The sequence below is a fragment of the Trypanosoma cruzi genome, genomic scaffold (assembly GCF_000209065.1).
Source record: "Trypanosoma cruzi strain CL Brener 1047053517191 genomic scaffold, whole genome shotgun sequence".
Lineage (NCBI taxonomy): Eukaryota > Euglenozoa > Kinetoplastea > Trypanosomatida > Trypanosomatidae > Trypanosoma > Trypanosoma cruzi.
The window spans coordinates 59,214-81,487 of record NW_001849546.1 but is presented as its reverse complement, the minus strand read 5'-3'; the positions used below and the strand labels follow the sequence as shown (position 1 = coordinate 81,487).

The following is a 22,274-nucleotide window of genomic DNA, read 5'->3' as shown; positions in this document are numbered from 1 at the left end:
TAAGTGTCCAACAGGAGTCCCTCCGCCCAGAAAAAAATACACCTCAGCAACATTTTCATTTCATGCGCCATGCGGCACAGCATGTCTGTGTTCATACATACATGCGTACAATGCCCTCACAAGAAAAAAAATCGTACTGTTCCACCAGCCCACACAACAACCCTCACATTTCATGCGGCATCCGGCCTGTCTCTCCACTCCTCCTTTTGTGCAGTCCGTGAAACGCACAGCCGCAGGGCCGGCACCGAGTGCAGGCAACAGAAGCAAGCAGGAGGGAAACACTTCTCTCATGACGGTGTGCAGCAGCCGACCATTAAGTAAAGAAAGAAAAGAGCGCGTATTATTCCAGTTAGGCAAAATCAAAAAAGTAAAAACAAAACTTGCGGGGAACGCAGCTCATATTCTCCGTGAGAGGTCGAAAATCGACACTCCGTGGCTGAGAAGACTGCCACAACCCCACACAGTCCCAAAAGCGGAGGCAGCAGTGTTTCTCCACCCACAAGAGGCGATAATTTCGCTGCCGTCCACCGTCGGCAAGGACAAGCCAGCTTCAAAAGAGATTCCTCTGCTCTCGCTGACTTTCTCGTTGTTTAAAGGAGATGTGCTCTGTGTGGCGCTGCTGCACGCACTGCTGTTTGTCGGCTCCCTGGCGGCGGGGGTGGGTGCTCGAGGACCATGGATGCTGTCCCATCGCTGCACACATCGGTGGTGTTGGGCGTCGTGAGGTCAGGACTCATATATTCCTCCATTCCCACGGAATTATTCGTGCCGCCGTAATCCGAGCAGCTCCTCGCCGCAAAATCGCAGAATATCGCATTGAAAGCCTCCTCTTCCGTTACATATTGACCATCCGGCTTCTTACCAGTACGACACGCAGTCCAGTTGCTCTCGCCGAATAGACGCCAGTGCACACCGGAATCCTTGCTCCCACACGCACCGTACAGCCATCGCCATTTCTCTTCGCGTACACGTGCGAGCAGCAGCAGCAGTAGAGTTGCTGAAGTCGGCGAGCAGATCTGCACACCAAGTGGAGAATAGAAGGGCAAAAGGGAAATAAAAAGAGGTGCAGCAAAGAGACACACACACATCGTCGCAGCGTCGCCGTTGCGTGCGCGGTAATGATGCGACCTCCCGCGGCAGGCACAACTCGCACACTGCACGCACCGCAAAACGGCATCCACACAAGAAACACGCACACACAACGACAGAACAGCCACCATAAACTAGAGGGAGGAGAGAACCACAACCATCTCCCCACACTTGCACAACAAACGGCCCTCCCTTTCTATGCGAGACATTTGCCGCAAGCTTGCCATCGTTCCGCTGCATGCTCTCAGCGCCCACAGTGGGAGTCAGCAAAGCGCACAAGTGAGAAACAAAACGCATCTCACTCCCGTCGGGAGAAATAAAAACACCGCAACGGCAACAACAACGGTGCAAGAGTGTCGCATCGGATGGTACGATGGCGTTGTTGGCGTCCAGACCAATGACGCGTGCCCTCGAAAATACGCGTGGAAGATACCGCACGTACGACTGCAGGGTTGCGTCCGCAGATAAACGGCATTCGGAGCCAAGTCTGCCTCTCGGTGGCAAAGATGGGTCAGGAATGTCGTCGGAGAGGCACCACGGCAGACGGCAGGGTAGAGCAAGGCACCGCACAAGGGACACAAATATTCGCCTGCCTCGTCCCTGGAGAAGCACAACAAACTTGGCCGGGGTTATCTCGCCCTCTGGCGATGGCAAATTTTTAAAAACTCTCGCGGTATTGGGGAGACTCGGCAATGCCCCAACGTGCTTGCCGCGATTCCACGAGAATGTGGACGGTCTGCATTTGTCCATGCACGTCACAGCCGATAGGCGCATCATCGGGGATACGGTTTGAGTGCGCCCAACGACGGTTACTTGCCTCATGCCACATCACGGGCAGGCCGTCCCTCATCATTCCCTGCAGGATTCGCCTACGCTCCTCCAAGGAGTACTGGGGGCGTCCGTTGTGCTGCACGCGGATCGCATCATCTTCCATAACAACTCCATTCACTAAAAGACCGCGGCTAAACAGCCCGTCCACAACAATCGTCAAGGGACCGCCACCCACCGCGTGCTGAGGTGGAAAACGCACGTGACGAATACGTCTCCGGTAGGTTTCATCGCAAATACACAACCGCTATTCCCTCCGTCACTGTGTTGTCATCACCGCAGCAGCAACGCACCAGTGCAGGCCATGTTGGGCATGATGGGAGAGAAAGTCCCATTCTCCGAGCCATGATGTCATCAAGAGAGTCAGACGGCTGCTCTGCCACGGTGATAACATGCCCCATCAGGCGCAAAATAATATCAGAGTCCAGCAGATTGGAAGGCGCGGTTGTCACCCCGCCAATAAGAGAAATGCGCGCCACCACACGAGGCTCCGCTGGCATTCCCGCCTCCATATTGTGTTCCCTCAGTAACGGACTCTGCGTCAGCACCGTCGCCACGCTGGTAGGTCTGGATGTGTCTACTGCACGGCACGCGTTGCTGCCACCGCCCGCTCCTCCCCTGTTTGCTCACCACCCGTCGTCATGCGGCAGCAGCAAGTGAGGCAAACCTCGATTGGTTCCGCCTGCAAGTCCCTCGGCATCTGCTCGATCCACCGCCATGGAAAAACGGCGATGCGCAGCGGCGGAGCATTTGATCGTATCAGCAAACAAATTGGAGAAAAAGGACTCAACCACACACACAGGACTCCCAACAAGAAAAGGTACACACGGCGTGGATAACACAACTCAAAGTAACGCCTCCAACACAAAGCGTGAATGACTCTGTCGACGCCACACCCGCACCGCATGCCATCAACTCCTCCACAGCAAAAACAAACTGGCAAAAGGCAAGAAATAAACGCTTCGAGAGAGCAAAAAACACCACTGCAGCACCGCATCCCTCACAACGTCGTCAATCGGCCTGAGGCATGTCGTCTCGAATACACCTGGCGTACACCGTTCTTCCGGCACGTTTGTTGAAAGGCGGTCATCCACCAGCCGCGATCCGTCGGTCACACGAGGAGTGCAGGCAACAGGCATGTCTGTCGCACCCTCCATCACCCTCACAAAGCGTCGAATTGTCGTTGGCAGAAGTAGTGTTGTTTCTGCTCCACGCGTCTCCATCCCCTGGGAGAAGAGACACGCCGACTGCTGCCACCAGTTCCTCCCTCGTCGCCTCTCTCCTCCTCCACAAGTCTATAATATTCCGCAGAGTTGCTCATGGCAGTGTCTCCACCATCCCGCACGTGAAACAAATTAAACTTCTTCTCCCTGAGACCCAAAGCTACCAAAGCAAAAGCGAGCCGAGCATCCAACGGCTGCACTGGCCCAACCCCAAAAAGCTGCACCAAGTACACAATGACAGGATCGCGACGGCGACACCGCAGAAAAATAGGGTCCACTGCGGAGATTAGTTTGTGCTGCACACAGTTGCGGTGTCGCCGGACTTATCGCATCGCCAAAAACAAAAACAATTATCCTGCAGCGTGCGGGGAGGACGTTTCACTAGCGCATCATCGACGGAGCCAAACAACTGTACCGTCAGCAGAGGGCAGCGGTCGGCGGGGAAGCGAAGGTGGTGGAACTGTTGGGGAGGGTCGATGCGCAGTGTCCCCCACAAATACGAGGCGGATGAGGCGAAACACACTCGCCTGAACGTCACCGGCCACCAAAATGCATGGCTCCCTGCCGGGAATATTGATGAGCTCGAGCCTGGAGCAGCTACTCGCAGTGCGTGAAAGCGTCTTCCTGCACTGACGCTGCGATTCACATTAGACGGGCAACTTCAGCACAGTCGATCCCCAGCAGTAAAATGCAGCTGGCAGTGACGCTGCGGATTATCGATTTCCCCGGGCAACGGAGGGCGGAGAAGAAAACTGGTCTCCCCAGCTGCGCGGCATCCATCCATCCACTCTGTGCGCTCGGAGTGCCCCGCAGCTGCCTTGAGAGATGCAGCGGACAGACCTCCGTTAGTTTCGCCTCGATCCGTCGACGAAGAATTTCGCGGCGCTGTCGGCACACACCGAAGTCTCCCTCGTGCCCGCCAAACAAAAGACACACCCGTTGAGCATCGTCACGTGCGTCAACGGCCACGCAAGTAAATATCCACCGCAACGCAAAGTGCTTCTTATTGGGCACCAAAAGAAACCTGGAGGCGGCGGCCTCGACAACACACAACAAATCACACGCCAGGCAACGCTGAAACACATGCGAATGGGCCAACGCGGGATGAGCAGCACAAACACTCGAGAGCTGCTGTGTGAACTCCACGGCAAATGGATCAGCCTCAACGCATGGGCAATAATTACGGCGGGTGACAGCGCAAAAGCCAACAGTTCCGCAAGGCCGGGAATTGTGGGGACGGCATTCAAACCTCCTGGGATTCGTGTGCCAAGACACGCAAATAATCCGCCTCTCGGTGCAAATCGTCATCGTCCTCATCGTTGTTTTGCCGTCATTCGTATTGCCACACTCAAAGCCGTGAGGGAAGGTGCTGCCATGATGATTGCGACATCACCCTGAATGAAACAACGCAATGCCTCGAAGGGTGCCGAGTGCAGGCATCCCGTCAGGCAGCGACACGCCGCACTTCTGAAGAAAGCCGATGAAAGACCGTAGAAAAAGCTTTCATCCGCCATCGTAATATCGTCCAGCGGGTGCGGCCTCTTATTCCTCCTTCGGCGCCTCGCCCTCTCCAAGACACCAGGTGCCGCTGCCATAGACCACGCTCCTGCCGCAATCACTCTCACAGAGAGGGAGGAGTGTGTGGATGTGTGCCGAGAGCACAGCGACTGTCATTGCCAGAGGAGGCCATCGTGGCACCGTCCGTCACGCGCCAGCACACAAAGAGCAGGCAACGTCATCAACCGGCAGTGCAAAAACAGAAGGCAGAGCACTGTGCAAATGCCTATTTGTCCTTGTGCTGGAGGAGCAGAAGAAAAGGGAAAAGGAGCACAGGGAGGCAAATCAACACAGCAAGAGGCACAGCTGGATGGAGGCGATACATGCGGCACGGCCCCGACCTCAACAATCACGCACGGTGGCAGCACACACCCATCGAATAAAAAGAAGAGAAAAACACGGCGGCAGGGTGTGGCTGTGTGTGTGGCGCTGCGGGTGTCTGCCCGCCCTGGCCGCAAAGAAAACAAAACAAGAGAAAAAGAAATGTGTGCGCCGCCCCACAGGCCCTCGTCGCACGCCCACACGTCACGGCTCCCTCAGCGCGCCGTTCGTCGCGGCCCCTCCTCATGCGTGCAGCAGGCGAGGCGCACAGGGCCGTCGTCGTGAGCGTGTCGGTGGGTGTGCGAGTGGAGCAGTTGGGCGGGAAACACACGGCACCCCTCGCAGGAAGAGTGCAGCAACAAACAATTAAAAGAGTAGAAAAGAAAACAACGTCCATCGTGACTGCCCCAAAAGCAAAAAAGAAAGAAGATATGGGGAATGAAAAATAAAAAAACAGACGAAAATTAATAACGGAAAAAAAAAATGTTTTTAAGGACACACACGCGCAACACGCAAAAAAATTATGAATTACAAACAGAAAGCAAGAAAAGAAAATTATCTTAAGGAAAAAGTTAGTTCTTGGAATTAATTCCGTGCAGGGGAGGCCGCAAGTGTCCCACGCGGCTGCCAGTCACGCCTCACAGAGCCGCAAACCCCCACAGTCCCAACAGCAGAAGAAGTGGCAGCAGTCCGCTCCCGCACACACTGCAGGCATCGGTGTTATTCCCCTGCGACACATTTCCGAGGCTGCTGCTGAGTGCCGCAGCCTTTACGTCCCCGTTCTGTTCGTGGATCTCCTCCTTCTGCCCATTCGTTCCTCCTTCACTTGTCTCCACCGTTGGCTCGCCATCAGAAAAAAAACCGCCACCCACAGTTTGAGTTCCATCGGAAGATTCTTCTGACACCAACTGGGTTGCGGACCCCTCTCCTCCTGAGGAAGTCTTGGCACTGGACACTGTTGGTGCGGATACACCGTTCACACCACTGCTCTCCATCGACTCTCTCGGTTCCTCCGGTCGTCCACCACCAGGAAAAGTCTCAATCGCGCCTCCCTGAGAAGGCTCATCCACCAGAGATGGAGTAGGAGCTTTATTCGGGCTGAAGGCGCCAATCTCAGTGTCATCCCACGGGCGGTTGTACAGCAGGACGTTCGTCACAGTCACAGACACGCCTTCTTTGTTGTCTGCGTTTTCTCCATCCCCTCCAATGTAGAAGTGGGAGATCTCGTTCGACGCACCATTTCCCAATGCACATTCTCCATTCCCCACACGCTGACCATCGACGTAGACGGAGCCCTGGGTGCCGTTCCGAAGCACAATGGCCACTTGGTACTCTGTCTCTGTCTCCCAGCCGCTGCTGGGCTCCTTAGGGGTTTTGTCACCGCACAGCACATGCCACTTCTTTCCGCCGTCGTACGACAACTCCATAAGTTTGTTTTTTCCTTCCTTGTCCGCACGCACACCCATCAACGGAATGGTACCCTCCTGCGGCACATTGTCGATAGACACCGTCGCCACAAGAGTGAAGTTGTAGTTCGCAAAGTGGTACAGCTGATTCTCCCCCTGCTTGCCAACAGGCCACTCCGCCCCTGCGCCACGCCCAGTGAACTTCACGCCATTTTTCGTGCTGGCCACTGTTGACGCTGCTGCCCCTTCTTTATTATTTACTGTGGCGTTCACGCCGAGGTACTCGTCCCTCCATATGTTCCCAGAAAGGTTGCCGGACAAAAAGCCAACCAGCCCAGCCGTGATCTTATCAGCGTTGCAGACATCGCCAGTTGAGGTACGCTCCTTCTCAGCAATTAATGAGGTGCACAGCTGGGAGACACGGCCGTCCACCTCCTTCCAGGTCGTCAGCACCTCCTTCACACGCTTCAGCTGCTCAGTCAGAAACACAGAGACCATACCGGGTGATGGCTTCCCTTCCTTCTTCTGCCTCTCGTATAGTGCAATCAACTCCTCATCATTATCATCAGTTTTACCACTGTTGTACAACAGGGAGCTGGCAGCAGCGTCATCTTCTCCGGATACTAGCCCAATATCAACAATGTGCGTATTGTCCGTCAGCCAAAGATGGAGTTTGCCCTTTTCGTTGTCGTTATCGGCATACACCGGCAGAGTAACGAGCATCACTTTTTTATTATCACCATCATCCCCAACAGTCGCTGTGATGAACCCGCTCCCAACTGCCTTCGCTTGTCCGTCCTTTTTGTTGCTGCCCCACACGCGCGAGAGTGTCCCGAGGGCCTCCGTCCACGACTCCCCCTTGTCACCGGACTCGTACACCCTGCGGCGGCCACCATCACACGCAGTCATCATCATGAGTTTTCCCTCCTCCCACTCCACGACGGAGGGATCGCTGCAGCCACCGTCAGACATCCCCTTCGACAGCGTCCAATCCGTATTATCCTTCGACTGTATGATCAGTGAGACAGTCTTCACACCCTCTTCAGTGCCCTCCGCCTGCTTCTTCGTGCCTTCCACAGGGAACACAAGAGTCTCATCCTTCATCTTAACACCCGATCCACCGCTTCCAATCAGCCTTGTCCAGGAATCGAGCTGTGCACCAAAAAGTCTTTGCGGGGGATTTTCAGTAACTTTCCAGTCAATTTTTTTGTTATTTGTACCCTCACCACTGACGCTCCCTTTCACCAGCAAAAGTTCACAGCCACCTGCACCACTGTTCTGACAATCTTTACTGCTGTGCTGTCCAACAAGCATGTAAATATCATCCCCCTTCACAGCAGTTGTTGGTCGGCTCACATCCACTTCCTTCTTTTGACCTCCGGGAGCACCTTCCTCCAGTACTTGTGTCTTCTTCAAGGCATCACTAGACAATTCCTCCGGTGTGTCAGCAGTTTTTTTCGTGAGAAGTTGAGATGCAACGCCAGTAAAACTGACATCACCAGCCTTCTTTTTGCACTGCGCCTCGGCAACGGCAAACACGTCATTCCCCACTTTTAGAAGGCTGGGAGCACCCAACGAGTCCACAGTTTCACCTCCACTCTCATTGATGCCCCTCCATTTAAACGTTGATACAGCTGGCTCCCCCGCAACTCCCGCAGCACCACTGCCGCAGCACACCATCACGACGAGGAGGAGCACCGCAGAGTAGAAGAGATGCCGGGACATGTTGGGCCTCTGCGGCTCACTCTCTCCTCCTTCCCTCCTCCTCCCGCCGGATCCGGTCACGCGGCGACGGTTGTGTGTGCGGGGTGCCATGACTGCAGCAACACGTGAGAGCATACAAATATGTGTGTGGGCGGTGTGTGTGCTGTTGGTCCTTTCAGTGCCTTACAATCTCACAGTGGCGATTAGCGCTTGTTATTAAATTCTTTCCTTTGTGTGTGGGTAAGAGAGAAGTTAAGAAAAAGGAGTGAAACAGTGAACACCGTCAGCGTCCACAGTGAGTGGCATCATCATCGTCATCCCTGCCGCAGTCACCCTCAACAACAACTCACGCACGCAGACACATGAAACGAGAAGGATGAACAATGCAGCGGGAACACACAGCGACGGTCATCACCAGCAGCAGCAGCAGGAGCCACGCCCGGCACGTCGTTATTCGTGACGCGTCAGCACACACTGAACAACGCCCTCACAAAAAGAAAAACCAGCAGGATAAAAACACAGCCGCCCTTCACGGCACACACGCGCTGCCGCCAGTCGTTTTACTCTTGTCTCTTCCAACGCACCCGCACATCGCCCCGCACAGCCGGTGAATCCTCCGTCGGCGTACGAACAGCGGGAGGAACACGTCAAACCGTGCAGCTGCTGGGCTGAAGCCTATCCGCAATAATCCCAGACACCAAAACGCCACGCCGCCCATGGGCAGCAAGCACAGGAAACCACGCTCGCAGCACGGCAACATAACAATTCGCGGTCATCCGTCATCCCTCCTCGCAAGGGCAGCCGCAGCAAGAATCGTGTACGTGCGTGCGTCCTCAGCGTTCACGCCGCCCCACAGCGTGCGCAACATGGCGTGTGCATCTGCTAGTGCGCTTGTCAGCGTGTACAATTGCGGAGCAGCTGTGCGGCACAAGAGAGTCCCAACAAAGCAACGGCAGAGAGAAGCGGATAGCACACACGCAGATTACTCTTACCATCACACACACGCACGCAGCCGGCGGAATGGGTGCACTCAACAACAACACAATGAAAACAAAACAAAAAGAAGCGTGGGACGACCAGCGCACACACACTCTCATTGCTCCCGTAAAGCAAAACACACACACAGAGGGAGAGAGAGAGAGAGGTCGCCCACTCAATGCAATGGAAACAAAACAGAAACAGTTACGGTGCTCCGCCCATGCAGCCAGGCAGGACGGCAGCGGTGCGTGTCGTGCAAAAGAGAGCACCAACGGGCCTGCATGAGTGTGCATGCATATATACAATGGGCACATTATTGTGTGTGCTTCGTGGGGTGAGGTGAGGGCGAGAGTCCATGCAAGGGGACACACACACAGAGAGAAGGACGAGTGTGTGTGCGGGCGGTGCACGGCTCTCTCTCCCTCACTCTCACGCGGCCACCACCGCAGCAGCAGCCGCACACGCAACAAGAAGAAGAAGCAAAAGAGGGGAGGTGGTGTGCGACACCGCGGTGCTGCCGTCACTGTCACCAGTCTCGTTTGTCTCACGTTTTCGGGTGGTGACTGTTTCTACTGTTTGAGGTGCTGCCTCACTGACTGTAGGAGCGAAGTTGGTGTTGCCAGCTTCGGCGTCGTCCTGCACTCTGTTGGGTTTGGGCTGCCGAGCATCATCCTCATCCTCCTTATTCTGGACATCGCCATTTCCATTTGCAGAGATGAATGTTGTTGTTGTTTCCGCTAAACCACCGGCAGATGCTTTTTTCGTCGTATTCAATTGCGTTGTGACTTTATCTTTTTGCTCCTGCATACCATCCTTTGAAGGACGGTCCGGTGATTCGGACCCCGTTTTGTTGGGTGACGATGCCTTGTTCTGCAGTTCTCTTTGTGAGGCCTCTGAGGCTCTTGGTGCTGTTGGTAGGCTTCCTTCTTCGTCTGGATTTGCCTGTACAGGAGTTACTGGTGGCACTTCTGGGGATAGTTCTGCTGATGGAACTGGCAGTAGTACTGCCGGTGTTTGTGGTAATAATAGCGTTTTTTCTACTGTTTGGTCGCCGGTGTTAGCAAACGAACTGGAAGGATCGTCCGTCTCCACGTCACTTTGCTTTGCCTTGTTTCCGGCTGCACCCCCACTTGCATCTGAGAATTTTGATTTCTCTTGTGTATTCGGGGGCAGTGATCCTGCCTTGGATTCTGGTCCCTTTAGTGCATTCACGTTGGGCAATGGTAACCCTGCAGGCATTGTCTTTGACCGTCCAACGTTTTCTGAAGATTGCGTGTCCTGCGAAGATGGTGCATCGAGGGCGGGAGATAAAAAAGTACCATCCGCAGAAAGGGAAGAATCCGAGAAATCACCTCGAGGACTGCCAATGTCGACTCCGCCTTTTCCCGCTCCACCAGAGAAAGAGCCAGTTTCACCACCGTAACCTAAACTCCCAAAAGCAGATTGACTGCCACCATTAAGAGCAAGAGTCTCCAAATTCGAGCCTCCACCTTCAATGGAACTTCCACTTCCGTTGGAACCTCCTCCAGAGCTGTCGGCACCAGGACCGCCACCGGGTTGAGTTCCATCCGATGCTGCTGGTGGTGGTGGTGGTTGTAGTGGTGCTGGAGAAAGAGGTGAAGGTGGTGGCAGTACTTCTTCTTCTTCTTGGGTTTGACCATCAGGTGCCCCTTCTTGTGCTTTATCTCTTTCTTCCTTTTCTTTATCCGTACCATCGTCTTCATTATCAACCACGCCAAAGACTTTATCATCTGTTTGGTGCTTTGGCGAAGGGACTTCTAAATCTTTAACCAACGGTTGCCTCACGAGATCGGAATCTTGATTAATTGGCTCCGCGTGCTGTTTTCCTGCACCAGCAACAGGAGTTACAGGCTGCAAATCCCCCGATGATTCTTTTTCTCTTCAGTAACCCGAACATCCTCGTCACATCTACCGCCGGCACCGCACCACAGCACGCAGAGGGCACACACCAGCAGCACACGGCCAGTCATCATCATCGCCATCACTCCTGTCACTTGCCTGCAGCCTTCAGCACAAACCAACTCCCCGTCAACGCAGAGCGGAAGCAAAAAAGAAGAGACAAGTCGCAGCAGCTACACCACACACAGTCGCCGCACAGCAACACATGATGGCAGCAGCTTGCCCACAAAAAATGAGACAGAGGGAATCTGCACGACTCCCGGAAACAATGAAGGAAAATAATTCGGCAGGACCTTTATTTCATTTGCCATGCAGCGCAATAGAAACGACCGTGGGTTTCTGTATATACATATATTGCCTGCGCAACGAAAAAGAAATTAAAGTAAAAATAAAAAGATCGTACTGTTCCACCAGCCCACACAACAACCCTCACACTTCATTGCAGCATCCGGCCTGTTCCTCCGCTCCTCCTTTCGTGCAGTCCGTGGGACGCACAGCAATGAGGCCGGCACCGCGCGCGGGCAAAAAAAAGCAAACAGGAGGGGGAAACAAATCACTCATCACGGTATTTATCAACCAAACACTGCGTAAAGAAAAACACAACAGTACTGATTATAACAGACAAACTGCATTAAAGGCAACATTGAGAAGCAAAAACATTGAAAGAATCAACAAACAGCAAAAAATTAAAAAATAAATGAAAACGGCGGCATAAAAAAGAGCGAGGAAAGCGGCACGTATTCTCCGTGAGGAGTCTCAAATCCACACTCTGCGGCTCAGAAGACTGCCACCCCCCAAACACAATCCCAGAAGCAGCAACACACAAGACAAGACACACACACGCACGGTGTTGTTACCGCTCAAATCACGCAGTGTCCATTTCACGTCATTGGGAGAGGGCGAGGCGGTCGTCGGGACTCACGCAGCTCCAGACACTACGAGGTGACTTTTTGTAATGGGGATTCATGTCCAGTGGCATTGCGTTGTGTCCATTCATTTCTCTTCGGTAATATTCCCAGCAATGTGCTCCCTGACGCTGTCAACCACTCGAACCTTCTCGGGTGGTGTCGGAGTCGCTTCCCTCGTCGGAACGGGAACCCTGTCCTTGAGTGCACGCATCGCAGTGAAATTCAGTGGGCGGCTGTACGGAAAGACGTCCGTCACCGTCACATGAGATTCGTGCCCACCGCACGCGCCAAAGCAAAACCTCAGGACCTCAGGTGGCCTCTCGCCCGTTAACGGTACCTCTTCCTCCCCCAGCGAATGATCATCAATGTGCGCAGAGGCCTTGTTGCCTTGCAGCATGAGTGCCACTTGGCATTCTTTCTTCGACACCCAAGTGCTGCTCCGTGTTGTTGTCTTGCCTTTGAACACCGTCTCCCCCTTCTGCTTGTGGCTGCACGACAGTCCCATGGTATGATTGGGCCCAGTGTCCGCCAACACCGCAGTCAGTAGAGGAGTGTTCCCACTCGGAGCCTCTTCGATGGTCACCGACACCACAAGTGTGAAGTAGTGGCTCAAAGATACATGACGCACATTATCACCCCGAGCGTTCACAGGCCATATTGCCCTGGACTCAAGTCCCGTCACTTGTAACCCATCGTTGTCCTTCACTGCATTTGTCACCGTTGCATTCAAGCAAAGGTACTCGTCGTTCCACGTGCCATCACTGGCCGCATCGGACAAAACTGCCACCAGCCACGCCGTGGGTTTAGACAGGCTGGAGAAGAAAGTGTCCTTTTGCGCCCCAGTGCTGAGGACGGACTCGATTGTACTCAGTTCCTCCGTCAGACGGGAAAGTGAAATGACACGGCCCTCACCGTTGTCCCTCCGTTGTAAAAGATGCAAACCGCCATCCGAGTGCAGCAGGGTGTTGGTGAGCAACTAATCCGCAGCATTTTCCATGCCAACCGGTCCAACAGAAAGCGTGCGGTTGTTGTCCGTGACCCAAAGGCAGAGCGCAGTGGACCTTTTCTTCCTCGAGGCGTGCCCTCCCTGAGTGCACAGCATGACCTCCCGTTCCTCAATGGTCGCGGTGATGAGGGCATCCACACGCATGTTTTCCTTCTGAGAGACTCCTGATCGTGCGTTGACCCACACGCATGAGAATTTCCCGATTGCCTCCGTCCACGCTGTCCCCATGTCACGCGACTCGTGCTCCCTCTGGCCATTCTCGAAGTCTACACTCATGAGAAGTGATCCCTCCCACTCGGTGACGCGGGGTTGTGGCATTTCGCAGGGGAAATGTCTTCACAGAGCGTCCAGATACTGCCTTTGTCCGTCGAATGCACGATCATGGAGTAAACGTCTTCTGCCTCATTCTTCGCCATCAGAGGAAACACAAGCGTGCCATCCTCCATCAGAACACTTGAGCCACCAGAAGCAATGAGCTCCGTCCAGTCACCTTGTGAGAAGCAGAAGAGATCAGTTTCGAGAGTGGTTTGGGGTCGCCCCATTCGATCCGTCCACTCTGCTTGCCACCCGTGGGATTCGTGACATCACCCACAACCAGTTTCAGCTCCAAGCCGCCCTCACTCCAACACCCACCTTCGTAGGACACATCAGAGCCTCCCGCAAGAAGAAACACTCTGTTGCCCTTCGTGATTGTTGTGGGGCGGAGCACAACACCCAAACTCTCCCTTCCCTCCGCTGCACCAAGCACAGTGTGTGCCCTCCATGTATCTTTTATTGACCTCGCCAATAATAGTGGACCAATTCCATGCAGAGTCGATGTGCCCCGCAACAAGATCAGAAGAAAAGGGCTTACTTAATTGACCAAGTTGATATTCGGCATCCATGTGACCCTCGGCGAAAGCAGCCATTACTCCACCAGCACTGACGAGAGAGGGTGAAGCAAATGAATCCCTCGCCGTAACTGTAGCAATCCCATCCTTCGGCTGCACCAGCGTCGTCTGCGCCACAAATAGATCGACTCCCTGCGGCAACTCAGCATTTATTAAACCACTCATCGCATCATCAATGGTGTTCCCCTTCGGCTCGGTGACAGGCGTGGGCCTTCTTTCGGATGGTGTCGGAGCCACATTGATATTTTAAACGTAAGCAAACACAGGTTTCGTCTCGGACGTGTTGGTCGCCGTGTTGGATGCGGGACTCGGATAGACGGTGTTGGGTCCGTCAGCCGCCGTAGACCGTCGCCGATCCTCGTGTTGACGTGACGGCTCAGCATTCACTTGCGGCGCAGTTGTCCCACCAGATTTTGTGTCATCCCTTCACGGGGTGGCGGCAACTGACGGATGCCCGTCTGGTCAGCATCGCCGCTCCGTGCAGGCGGATGGATGGTTCCATCGGGGGAAATAGACGCCACCACAATTCATAAGGGCCGGCGTATTTATGTGTCGTCACATTCATCGTGAAGGCAACGGTGGCCCCTTCCTCTTTCCTTGCACAGCTGGCAGCACAGTTGCTACATGTGTGCACCGCACTGGCCACATGACACACAGCACCCGGCTCACCATTCCTGCCATGCATGCACACACCAAAGCCACCGAACGTGTAATTCTCATGCTGAGCCTCAGCACCGGCTGCAGAACACTTCTTCCACGCACGCGATAGCTCAAAATGCCGTCACTCGGAGCACACAACACATCCACCGGCACAACCACCGCATCCGCAGCACCAGATACATCTCCAGGACTCCCAGCAGCCGTAACGCACACGGAATTGCAGCAGCAGCACAAGAGCGCAAGGAACAACATGGCGCCGCACCGTCACCATCGCAGTCATCGTCACCATCGCAGTCATTGTCACGCGTAGTGGAGTCGCTGGAGTCAGTCAGCTGTTCGGTGGGACAGAAGAAAAAGAATGCAACAAGAGGGAGAGGGACGGGGCACAGCGGATACAGCGAGAGAGAGCAGGCAAAACGAGGAGAGGACAGCAGGCCCAGCCGCACAGTTCACACACCACGAGACGGCATCCACGCAAGGAACGCGCACGCCGCCACCGCCTCCAGTTCAGTCCCACGGTAACGGGATACGGCCACAGCCCGCTGCCGGCACACAACGCACACGGAGCAAGCGAACCCTCATCCATCCATGACGCGGCACCAAATTTCCTGCCATCCCGCCATCAATGGGACACGGAGCCCAACTCAACGCAGTCACACGCGGTGCACCACACCCGCAGGAAAAGAGACTCGGGGTGCGCGGTCCCTCTCCCTTCTCCCCATGGCCACGGAAGAAGAAAACAGCCGCCACACGCAACTGCCAGCATGCACTGCAAAAAGTGCATTCAAATCCACTGCAATGTGCATCTTGTGTGTGTGTGTGTGTGCCTGCAGAAACACAAAGCAAAGAAGTAAAGAAAAGGAAGCAGAGTATGTGGAGGGACGCACAAAAGCGTACAGCGGAGGTGCGTGGCGGAAGCAACAAGAAGAAGACCGCTCAAACTCATGACTGCACTGCCGTCCAAGCAGTGGCAATTCACACAAGATTTATTTAAAACAAAAAGAAAACCATCCCCTTCATCTTACACAAACCCCATCACACAAAATAATTATAAATAAAAAAGAAATCGTCCATTACTGTTCCACACAAATTTAAAAAAGCAGCTGGCTGCCGTGTGGCCACACCAAACTGTCTGTATATATTTTGCCCAAAAAATTTTAAAAATTAAAAATATATTTAAATGTCTTTCAACCGTCCGACCCTCTGTGTGTCCGCACATCGTTTATATTTCATGGGGTCATCTGCGTGTTGCCGCTCCCCTCAGCCCTCTCATCGGCGCGTGATTGCGGCCCGCAGAGCTCAGTCACTCGTGTGTGTGGGGACTGAGAGAAGCACGCAGACATGACGGCAGTCGCGTCACTCCATCGGGAGAGTGAGCGCGGCAAAAAAAAAGAATCTTAAAAACACGGCGGCAGGGTGTGGCTGTGTGTGTGGCGCTGCGGGTGTCTGCCCGCCCTGGCCGCAAGGAAACAAAACAAGAGGGAAGAAATGTGTGCTCCGCCCCACAGGCCCTCGTCGCACGCCCACACGTCACCGCTCCCTCAGCGCGCCGTTCGTCGCGGCCCCTCCTCATGCGTGCAGCAGGCGAGGCGCACAGGGCCGTCGTCATGAGCGTGTCGGTGGGTGTGCGAGTGGAGCAGTTGGGCGGGAAACACACGGCACCCCTCGCAGGAAGAGTGCAGCAACAAACAATTAAAAGAGTAGAAAAGAAAACAACGTCCATAGTGATTGCCCCCAAAGCAAAAAAAAAAGAAGATATGGGGGAATGAAAAATAAAAAAACAGACGAAAGTTAATAACAGAAAAAAAAAGATTTTTAAGGACACACACTCGCACACACGCGCAACACGCAAAAAAATTATGAATTACAAACAGAAAGCAAGAAAAGAAAATTATCTTAAGGAAAAAGTTAGTTCTTGGAATTAATTCCGTGCAGGGGAGGTCGCAAGTGTCCCACGCGGCAGCCAGTCACGCCTCACAGAGCCGCGAACCCCCACAGTCCCAACAGTAGAAGCAGCGATGGCAGCAGTCCACTCTCACGCATGGTGCCGGCATCGCTGTTATTCCCCTGCGACACATTTCCGAGACTGCTGCTGAGGGCCGCAGCCTTTACGTCCCCGTTCTGTGCGTGGATCTCCTTCTCCTTCTGCCCATCCGTTCCTCCTTCACTTGTCTCCACCGTTGGCTCGCCATCAGGAAAAGAACCACCACCCACAGTTTGAGTTCCATCGGAAGATTCTTCTGACACCAACTGGGTTGCGGACCCCTCTCCTCCTGAGGAAGTCTTGGCACTGGACACTGTTGGTGCGGATACACCGTTCACACCACTGCTCCCCATCGACTGTCTCGGTTCCTCCCTTCCTTGACCACCAGGAGACGATCGAATCGCGGTTCCCTGAGAAGGCTCATCCACCGCAGGTGGAGTAGGAGCTTTATTCGGGCTGAAGGCGGCGATCTCAGTGTCACTCAACGGGCGGTTGTACAGCAGGACGTTCGTCACAGTCACAGAGACGCCTTCTTTGTTGTCTGCGTTTTCTCCATCCCCTCCAATGTAGAAGTGGGAGATCTCTTTCGACTCACCGTTTCCCAATGCACATTCTCCATTCCCACCCACTCGCTGACCATCGACATACACGGAGCCCTGGGTGCCGTTCTTCAACAAAATGACCACGTGTTGAGTTGTATCTGTCCCAAAAGTGCTGCTGAGCTCCGTCGTCGTTTTTCCGTCACAGCACAGTACATGCCACTTCTTTCCGCCGTCGTACGACAACTCCATAAGTTTGTTTTCTCCGTTACTGCCCTCACGCACACCCACCAACGGAATGGGGGTGTCTCCCTCCTCCGGCACATTGTCGATGGACACCGTCGCCACAAGAGTGAAGTTGTAGTTCGCAAAGTGGTACAGCTGATTCTGCCCCTGCTTGCCAACAGGCCACTCCGCCCCTGCGCCACGCCCCGTGAACGTCACACCATTTTTCGTGCTGGCCACTGTTGACGCCGCTGCCCCTTCTTTATTATTTACTGTGGCGTTCACGCCGAGGTACTCGTCCCTCCATGTGTCACCGGAGAGGTTGCCGGACAAAAAGCCAACCAGCCCAGCCGTGATCTTATCAGCGTTGCAGACATCGCCAGTTGAGGTACGCTCCTTCTCAGCAATTAATGAGGTGCACAGCTGGGAGACACGGCCGTCCACCTCCTTCCAGGTCGCCAGCACCTCCTTCACACGCTTCAGCTTCTCAGTCAGAAACACAGAGACCATACCGGGTGATGGCTTCCCTTCCTTCTTCTGCCTCTCGTATAGTGCAATCAACTCCTCCTTCTTCTCATTAGTGTTCTCTCCACTGTTGTACAACAGGGAGCTGGCGGCAGCGTCATCATCTTCTCCGGATACCGGCCCAATATCAACAATGTGCGTATTGTCCGTCAGCCAAAGATGAAGCTTGCCCTTTTCGTTGCCTTCCCCGGCATACACCGGCAGAGTGACGAGCATCACTTTTTTATTATCAACACCGTCAATCGTCGCTGTGATGAACCCGCTTCTAACGGCCTTCGCTTGTCCGTCCTTTTTGTTGCTGCCCCACACGCGCGAGAGTGTCCCGAGGGCCTCCGTCCACGACTCCCCCTTGTCACCGATCTCGTACACCCTGCGGCGGCCACCAGCACACGCAGTCATCATCATGAGTTTTCCCTCCTCCCACTCCACGACGGAGGGATCGCTGCAGCCACCGTCAGACATCCCCTTCGACAGCGTCCAATTCGTAGTATCCTTCGAGTGTATGATCAGTGAGACAGTCTTCACACCCTCTTCAGCGTCCTCCGCCTTCTTCGTGCCTTCCACAGGAAATACAAGAGTCTCATCCTTCATCTCAACACCCGATCCACCGCTTCCAATCAGCCTTGTCCAGGAATCGAGCTGTGCGCCACAAAGTCCTTGCGGGGGATTTTCAGTAACTTTCCAGTCAATTTTTTTGTTATTTGTACCCTCACCACTGACGCTCCCTTTCACCAGCAAAAGTTCACAGCCGCCTGCACCACTGTTCTGACAATCTTTACTGCTGTGCTGTCCAACAAGCATGTAAATATCATTCCCCTTCACAGCAGTTGTTGGTCGGCTCACATCCACTTCCTTCTTTTGACCTCCGGGAGCACCTTCCTCCAGTACTTGTGTCTTCTTTAAGGCATCACTAAACAATTCCTCCGGTGTGTCAGCAGTTTTTTTCGTGAGAAGTTGAGATGCAACGCCAGTAAAACTGACACCACCAGCCTCCTTCTTGCACTGCGCCTCGGCAACGGCAAACACGTCATTCCCCACTTTTAGAAGGCTGGGAGCACCCAACGAGTCCACAGTTTCACCTCCACTCTCATTGATGCCCCTCCATTTAAACGTTGATACAGCTGGCTCCCCCGCAACTCCCGCAGCACCACTCCCGCAGCACACCATCACGACGAGGAGGAGCACCGCAGAGTAGAAGAGATGCCGGGACATGTTGGGCCTCTGCGGCTCACTCTCTCCTCCTTCCCTCCTCCTCCCGCTGGATCCGGTCACGCGGCGACGGTTGTGTGTGCGGGGTGCCTCCACAGCAGCAACACGTGAGAGCATACAAATGTGTGTGTGTGGGCGGTGTGTGTGCTGTTGGTCCTTTCAGTGCCTTACAATTTCACAGTGGCGATTAGCGCTTGTTATTAACTTCTTTCCTTTGTGTGTGGGTAAGAGAGAAGTTAAGAAAAAGGAGTGAAACAGTGAACACCGCCAGCGTCCACAGTGAGTGGCATCATCATCGTCCCTGCCGCAGTCACCCTCAACAACAACTCACGCACGCAGACACATGAAACGAGAAGGATGAACAATGCAGCGGGAACACACAGCGACGGTCATCACCAGCAGCAGCAGGAGCCACGCCCGGCACGTCGTTATTCGTCACGCGCCAGCACACACTGAACAACGCCCTCACAAAAAGAAAAACCAGCAGGATAAAAACACAGCCGCCCTTCACGGCACACACGCGCTGCCGCCAGTCGTTTTACTCTTGTCTCTTCCAACGCACCCGCACATCGCCCCGCACAGCCGGTGAATCCTCCGTCGGCGTACGAACAGCGGGAGGAACACATCAAACCGTGCAGCTGCTGGGCTGAAGCCCATCCGCAATAATCCCAGACACCAAAACGCCACGCCGCCCATGGGCAGCAAGCCTAGGAAACCACGCCGCAGCACGGCAACATAACAATTCGCGGTCATCCGTCATCCCTCCTCGCAAGGGCAGCCGCAGCAAGAATCGTGTACGTGCGTGCGTCCTCAGCGTTCACGCCGCCCCACAGCGTGCGCAACATGGCGTGTGCATCTGCTAGTGCGCTTGTCAGCGTGTACACTTGCAGAGCAGCTGTGCGGCACAAGAGAGTCCCAACAAAGCAAAGATAGGGAGAAGCGGATAGCACACACGCAGATTACTCTTACCATCACACGCACGCAGCCGCGGAATGGGTGCACTCAACAACAACACAATGAAAACAAAACAAAAAGCCGAAGCGTGGGACGACCAGCGCACACACACTCTCATTGCTCCCGTAAAGCAAAACACACACACAGAGGGAGAGAGAGAGAGGTCGCCCACTCAATGCAATGGAAACAAAACAGAAACAGTTACGGTGCTCCGCCCATGCAGCCAGGCAGGACGGCAGCGGTGCGTGTCGTGCAAAAGAGAGCACCAACGGGCCTGCATGGGTGTGCATGCATATATACAATGGGCACATTATTGTTTGTGCCTCGTGGGGTGAGGTGAGGGCGAGAGTCCATGCAAGGGGACACGCACAGAGAGAGAAGGACGAGTGTGTGTGCGGGCGGTGCACGGCTCTCTCACACTCACTCTCACGCGGCCACCACCGCAGCAGCAGCCGCACACGCAACAAGAAGAAGAAAAAGAGGGGAGGTGGTGTGCGACACCGCGGTGATGCCGTCACTGTCAGCTGTGATCTCTGTATTGATTGTTTTATTGGTGGCGTTTTCTGGTACTGTTGTGTATCTCTCATCATTATCTGCCTCAGTGTTCCTGTCTCCTCAGGCGGCTTCAAATTCGGCGGTCTTACCGTTGCGTGCCACGTCATCATTGACGTCGTCGTTATTGGCCCGTTCAAGGTCACCCGCATCACCAGAGGTTTGAGTGCTTCTTGTGCCAGCGGTAGTCCTTTCAGCAGTAGGAGCTGCACGGCTGCTGTCGTTGACGTCATCATGTGTCGTGGCAATTATACCCGCGTTGGGTATTTCCTCTGATTGCAATTCGGTGTTGCTGGCTGGCAGAGCAGCGGGGCCAGTATCTCCCTCGGAATCATGTTGTGTCACTGAGGCGGCAGGAGGTGTGGGATTGTTAGCACCACTGTTCTCCACCGTGCTTCCGGCATCGCCACTACTGTCTGTGGAGGTAGATAATGGTGTTGTACTCTCTCGACTCAAATGCGATACGCTCTCCGGTGACTGCAAGGAGGATGCTCCTTCCCCGTGCTTTGTTGAGCCTTTTGTTTGTGGCATCTTCGTTTCGTGTGAGTGACCTCCGTCTTGTGGCTTTGGATGTTTTTCCGCTGTAATTGCTGGATGTGTTTCTTCTGACTGTAATGTGTTTGTTCCTGGTGGTGGTTGTCGTGGCAGTTGTGGTAGTGGTTCTGCTGGAGGTGGTGGTGGCGGTTGGGGACTTTTCGTGCCTTCCTCATCTTCCGGTTGGCCGCCTGCTGGCACTTGACTCCCAGTTTGTTTGGGACGATCGGCATCTGAACTGACATTCCGCTCGCCTGTTATTTGTGAATCCTCGTTTCCTCCCAACTTATTCGTCACTTCCAGTGAACCTGTATGTTCCTGTCCTTCTTCTCCACCTTGTCCCGCCTGTGGCATCTGGTCTGAAGAAGATAATCCCTTCAATGTGCCATCGCTGCCCTCGCCAATTTTGTCATCAGAATCAACAGCAGCGACAACAGCGGAGTGTTGACGCCTCCAACGGCTACGGCCATCCACAACGGCACGCACACCGTCCATCCCCCGACGCACGCATTCCTCCACGGCAGAAATATTCGCACCGCCTCCTGTCCTCCTGCCGAACGCCTCCGCGCACTCCCTCCGCAGCTGAGCGCGCCGTCCCGCAAAACAAAATACTCATCCGCACTGCCGTCGGCACCACCAGCACCATCGGCCGCCACCACACTAACACCGCACCACAGCACGCAGAGGGCACACACCAGCAGCACACGGCCAGTCATCATCGCCATCACTCCTGTCACTTGCCTGCAGCCTTCAGCACAAACCAACTCCCCGTCAACGCAGCGTGAAAGCAAAGAAGAGACAAGTCACACAACAACGCGCAAAGTAAACAACGGCAGCAGCCCTGCGGCAGCACGCACACCGACCTGCAAATCAGAAGCAAAAAGGCAATACCAAAACAATAAAAAAAGGAGTTAAGTGTCCAACAGGAGTCCCTCCGCCCAGAAAAAAATACACCTCAGCAACATTTTCATTTCATACGCCATGCGGCACAGCATGTCTGTGTTCATACATACATGCGTACAATGCCCTCACAAGAAAAAAAATCGTACTGTTCCACCAGCCCACACAACAACCCTCACATTTCATGCGGCATCCGGCCTGTCTCTCCACTCCTCCTTTCGTGAATTCCGTGAAACGCACAGCCGCAGGGCCGGCACCGAGTGCAAGCAACAGAAGCAAGCAGGAGGGAAACACTTCTCTCATGACGGTGTGCAGCAGCCGACCATAAAGTAAAGAAAGAAAAGAGCGCGTATTATTCCAGT

The 22,274-nt window shown here is 54.3% G+C and overlaps 2 protein-coding genes and 4 pseudogenes across 2 annotated transcripts, besides 6 other annotated features; all 6 read right to left on the bottom strand.

Moving 5' to 3' along the window:
- Positions 1-22,274: a sequence feature (areas not merged during assembly with more than two copies in the genome that could not be assigned to a particular haplotype).
- Positions 1,334-4,360, bottom strand: Tc00.1047053509251.98 (annotated as a pseudogene).
- Tc00.1047053509251.80 (trans-sialidase, putative) lies at positions 5,657-8,263 on the bottom strand (the record flags this gene model as incomplete). The annotated part of the gene is made up of 1 exon (XM_805470.1): positions 5,657-8,263. One exon carries the CDS (start codon positions 8,261-8,263, stop codon positions 5,657-5,659), a length of 2,607 nt encoding a protein of 868 aa, XP_810563.1.
- Tc00.1047053509251.70 lies at positions 9,536-11,110 on the bottom strand (annotated as a pseudogene).
- Positions 10,685-10,714: a microsatellite.
- On the bottom strand, positions 12,022-13,995 carry Tc00.1047053509251.30 (annotated as a pseudogene).
- Positions 14,750-14,794: a microsatellite.
- Positions 15,532-15,552: a sequence feature (AT_rich).
- Positions 15,640-15,672: a sequence feature (AT_rich).
- Positions 16,465-19,089, bottom strand: Tc00.1047053509251.20 (trans-sialidase, putative; the record flags this gene model as incomplete). Its single annotated transcript, XM_805469.1, has 1 exon — positions 16,465-19,089. One exon carries the CDS (start codon positions 19,087-19,089, stop codon positions 16,465-16,467), a length of 2,625 nt encoding a protein of 874 aa, XP_810562.1.
- Positions 20,352-21,737, bottom strand: Tc00.1047053509251.9 (annotated as a pseudogene).
- Positions 21,106-21,163: a microsatellite.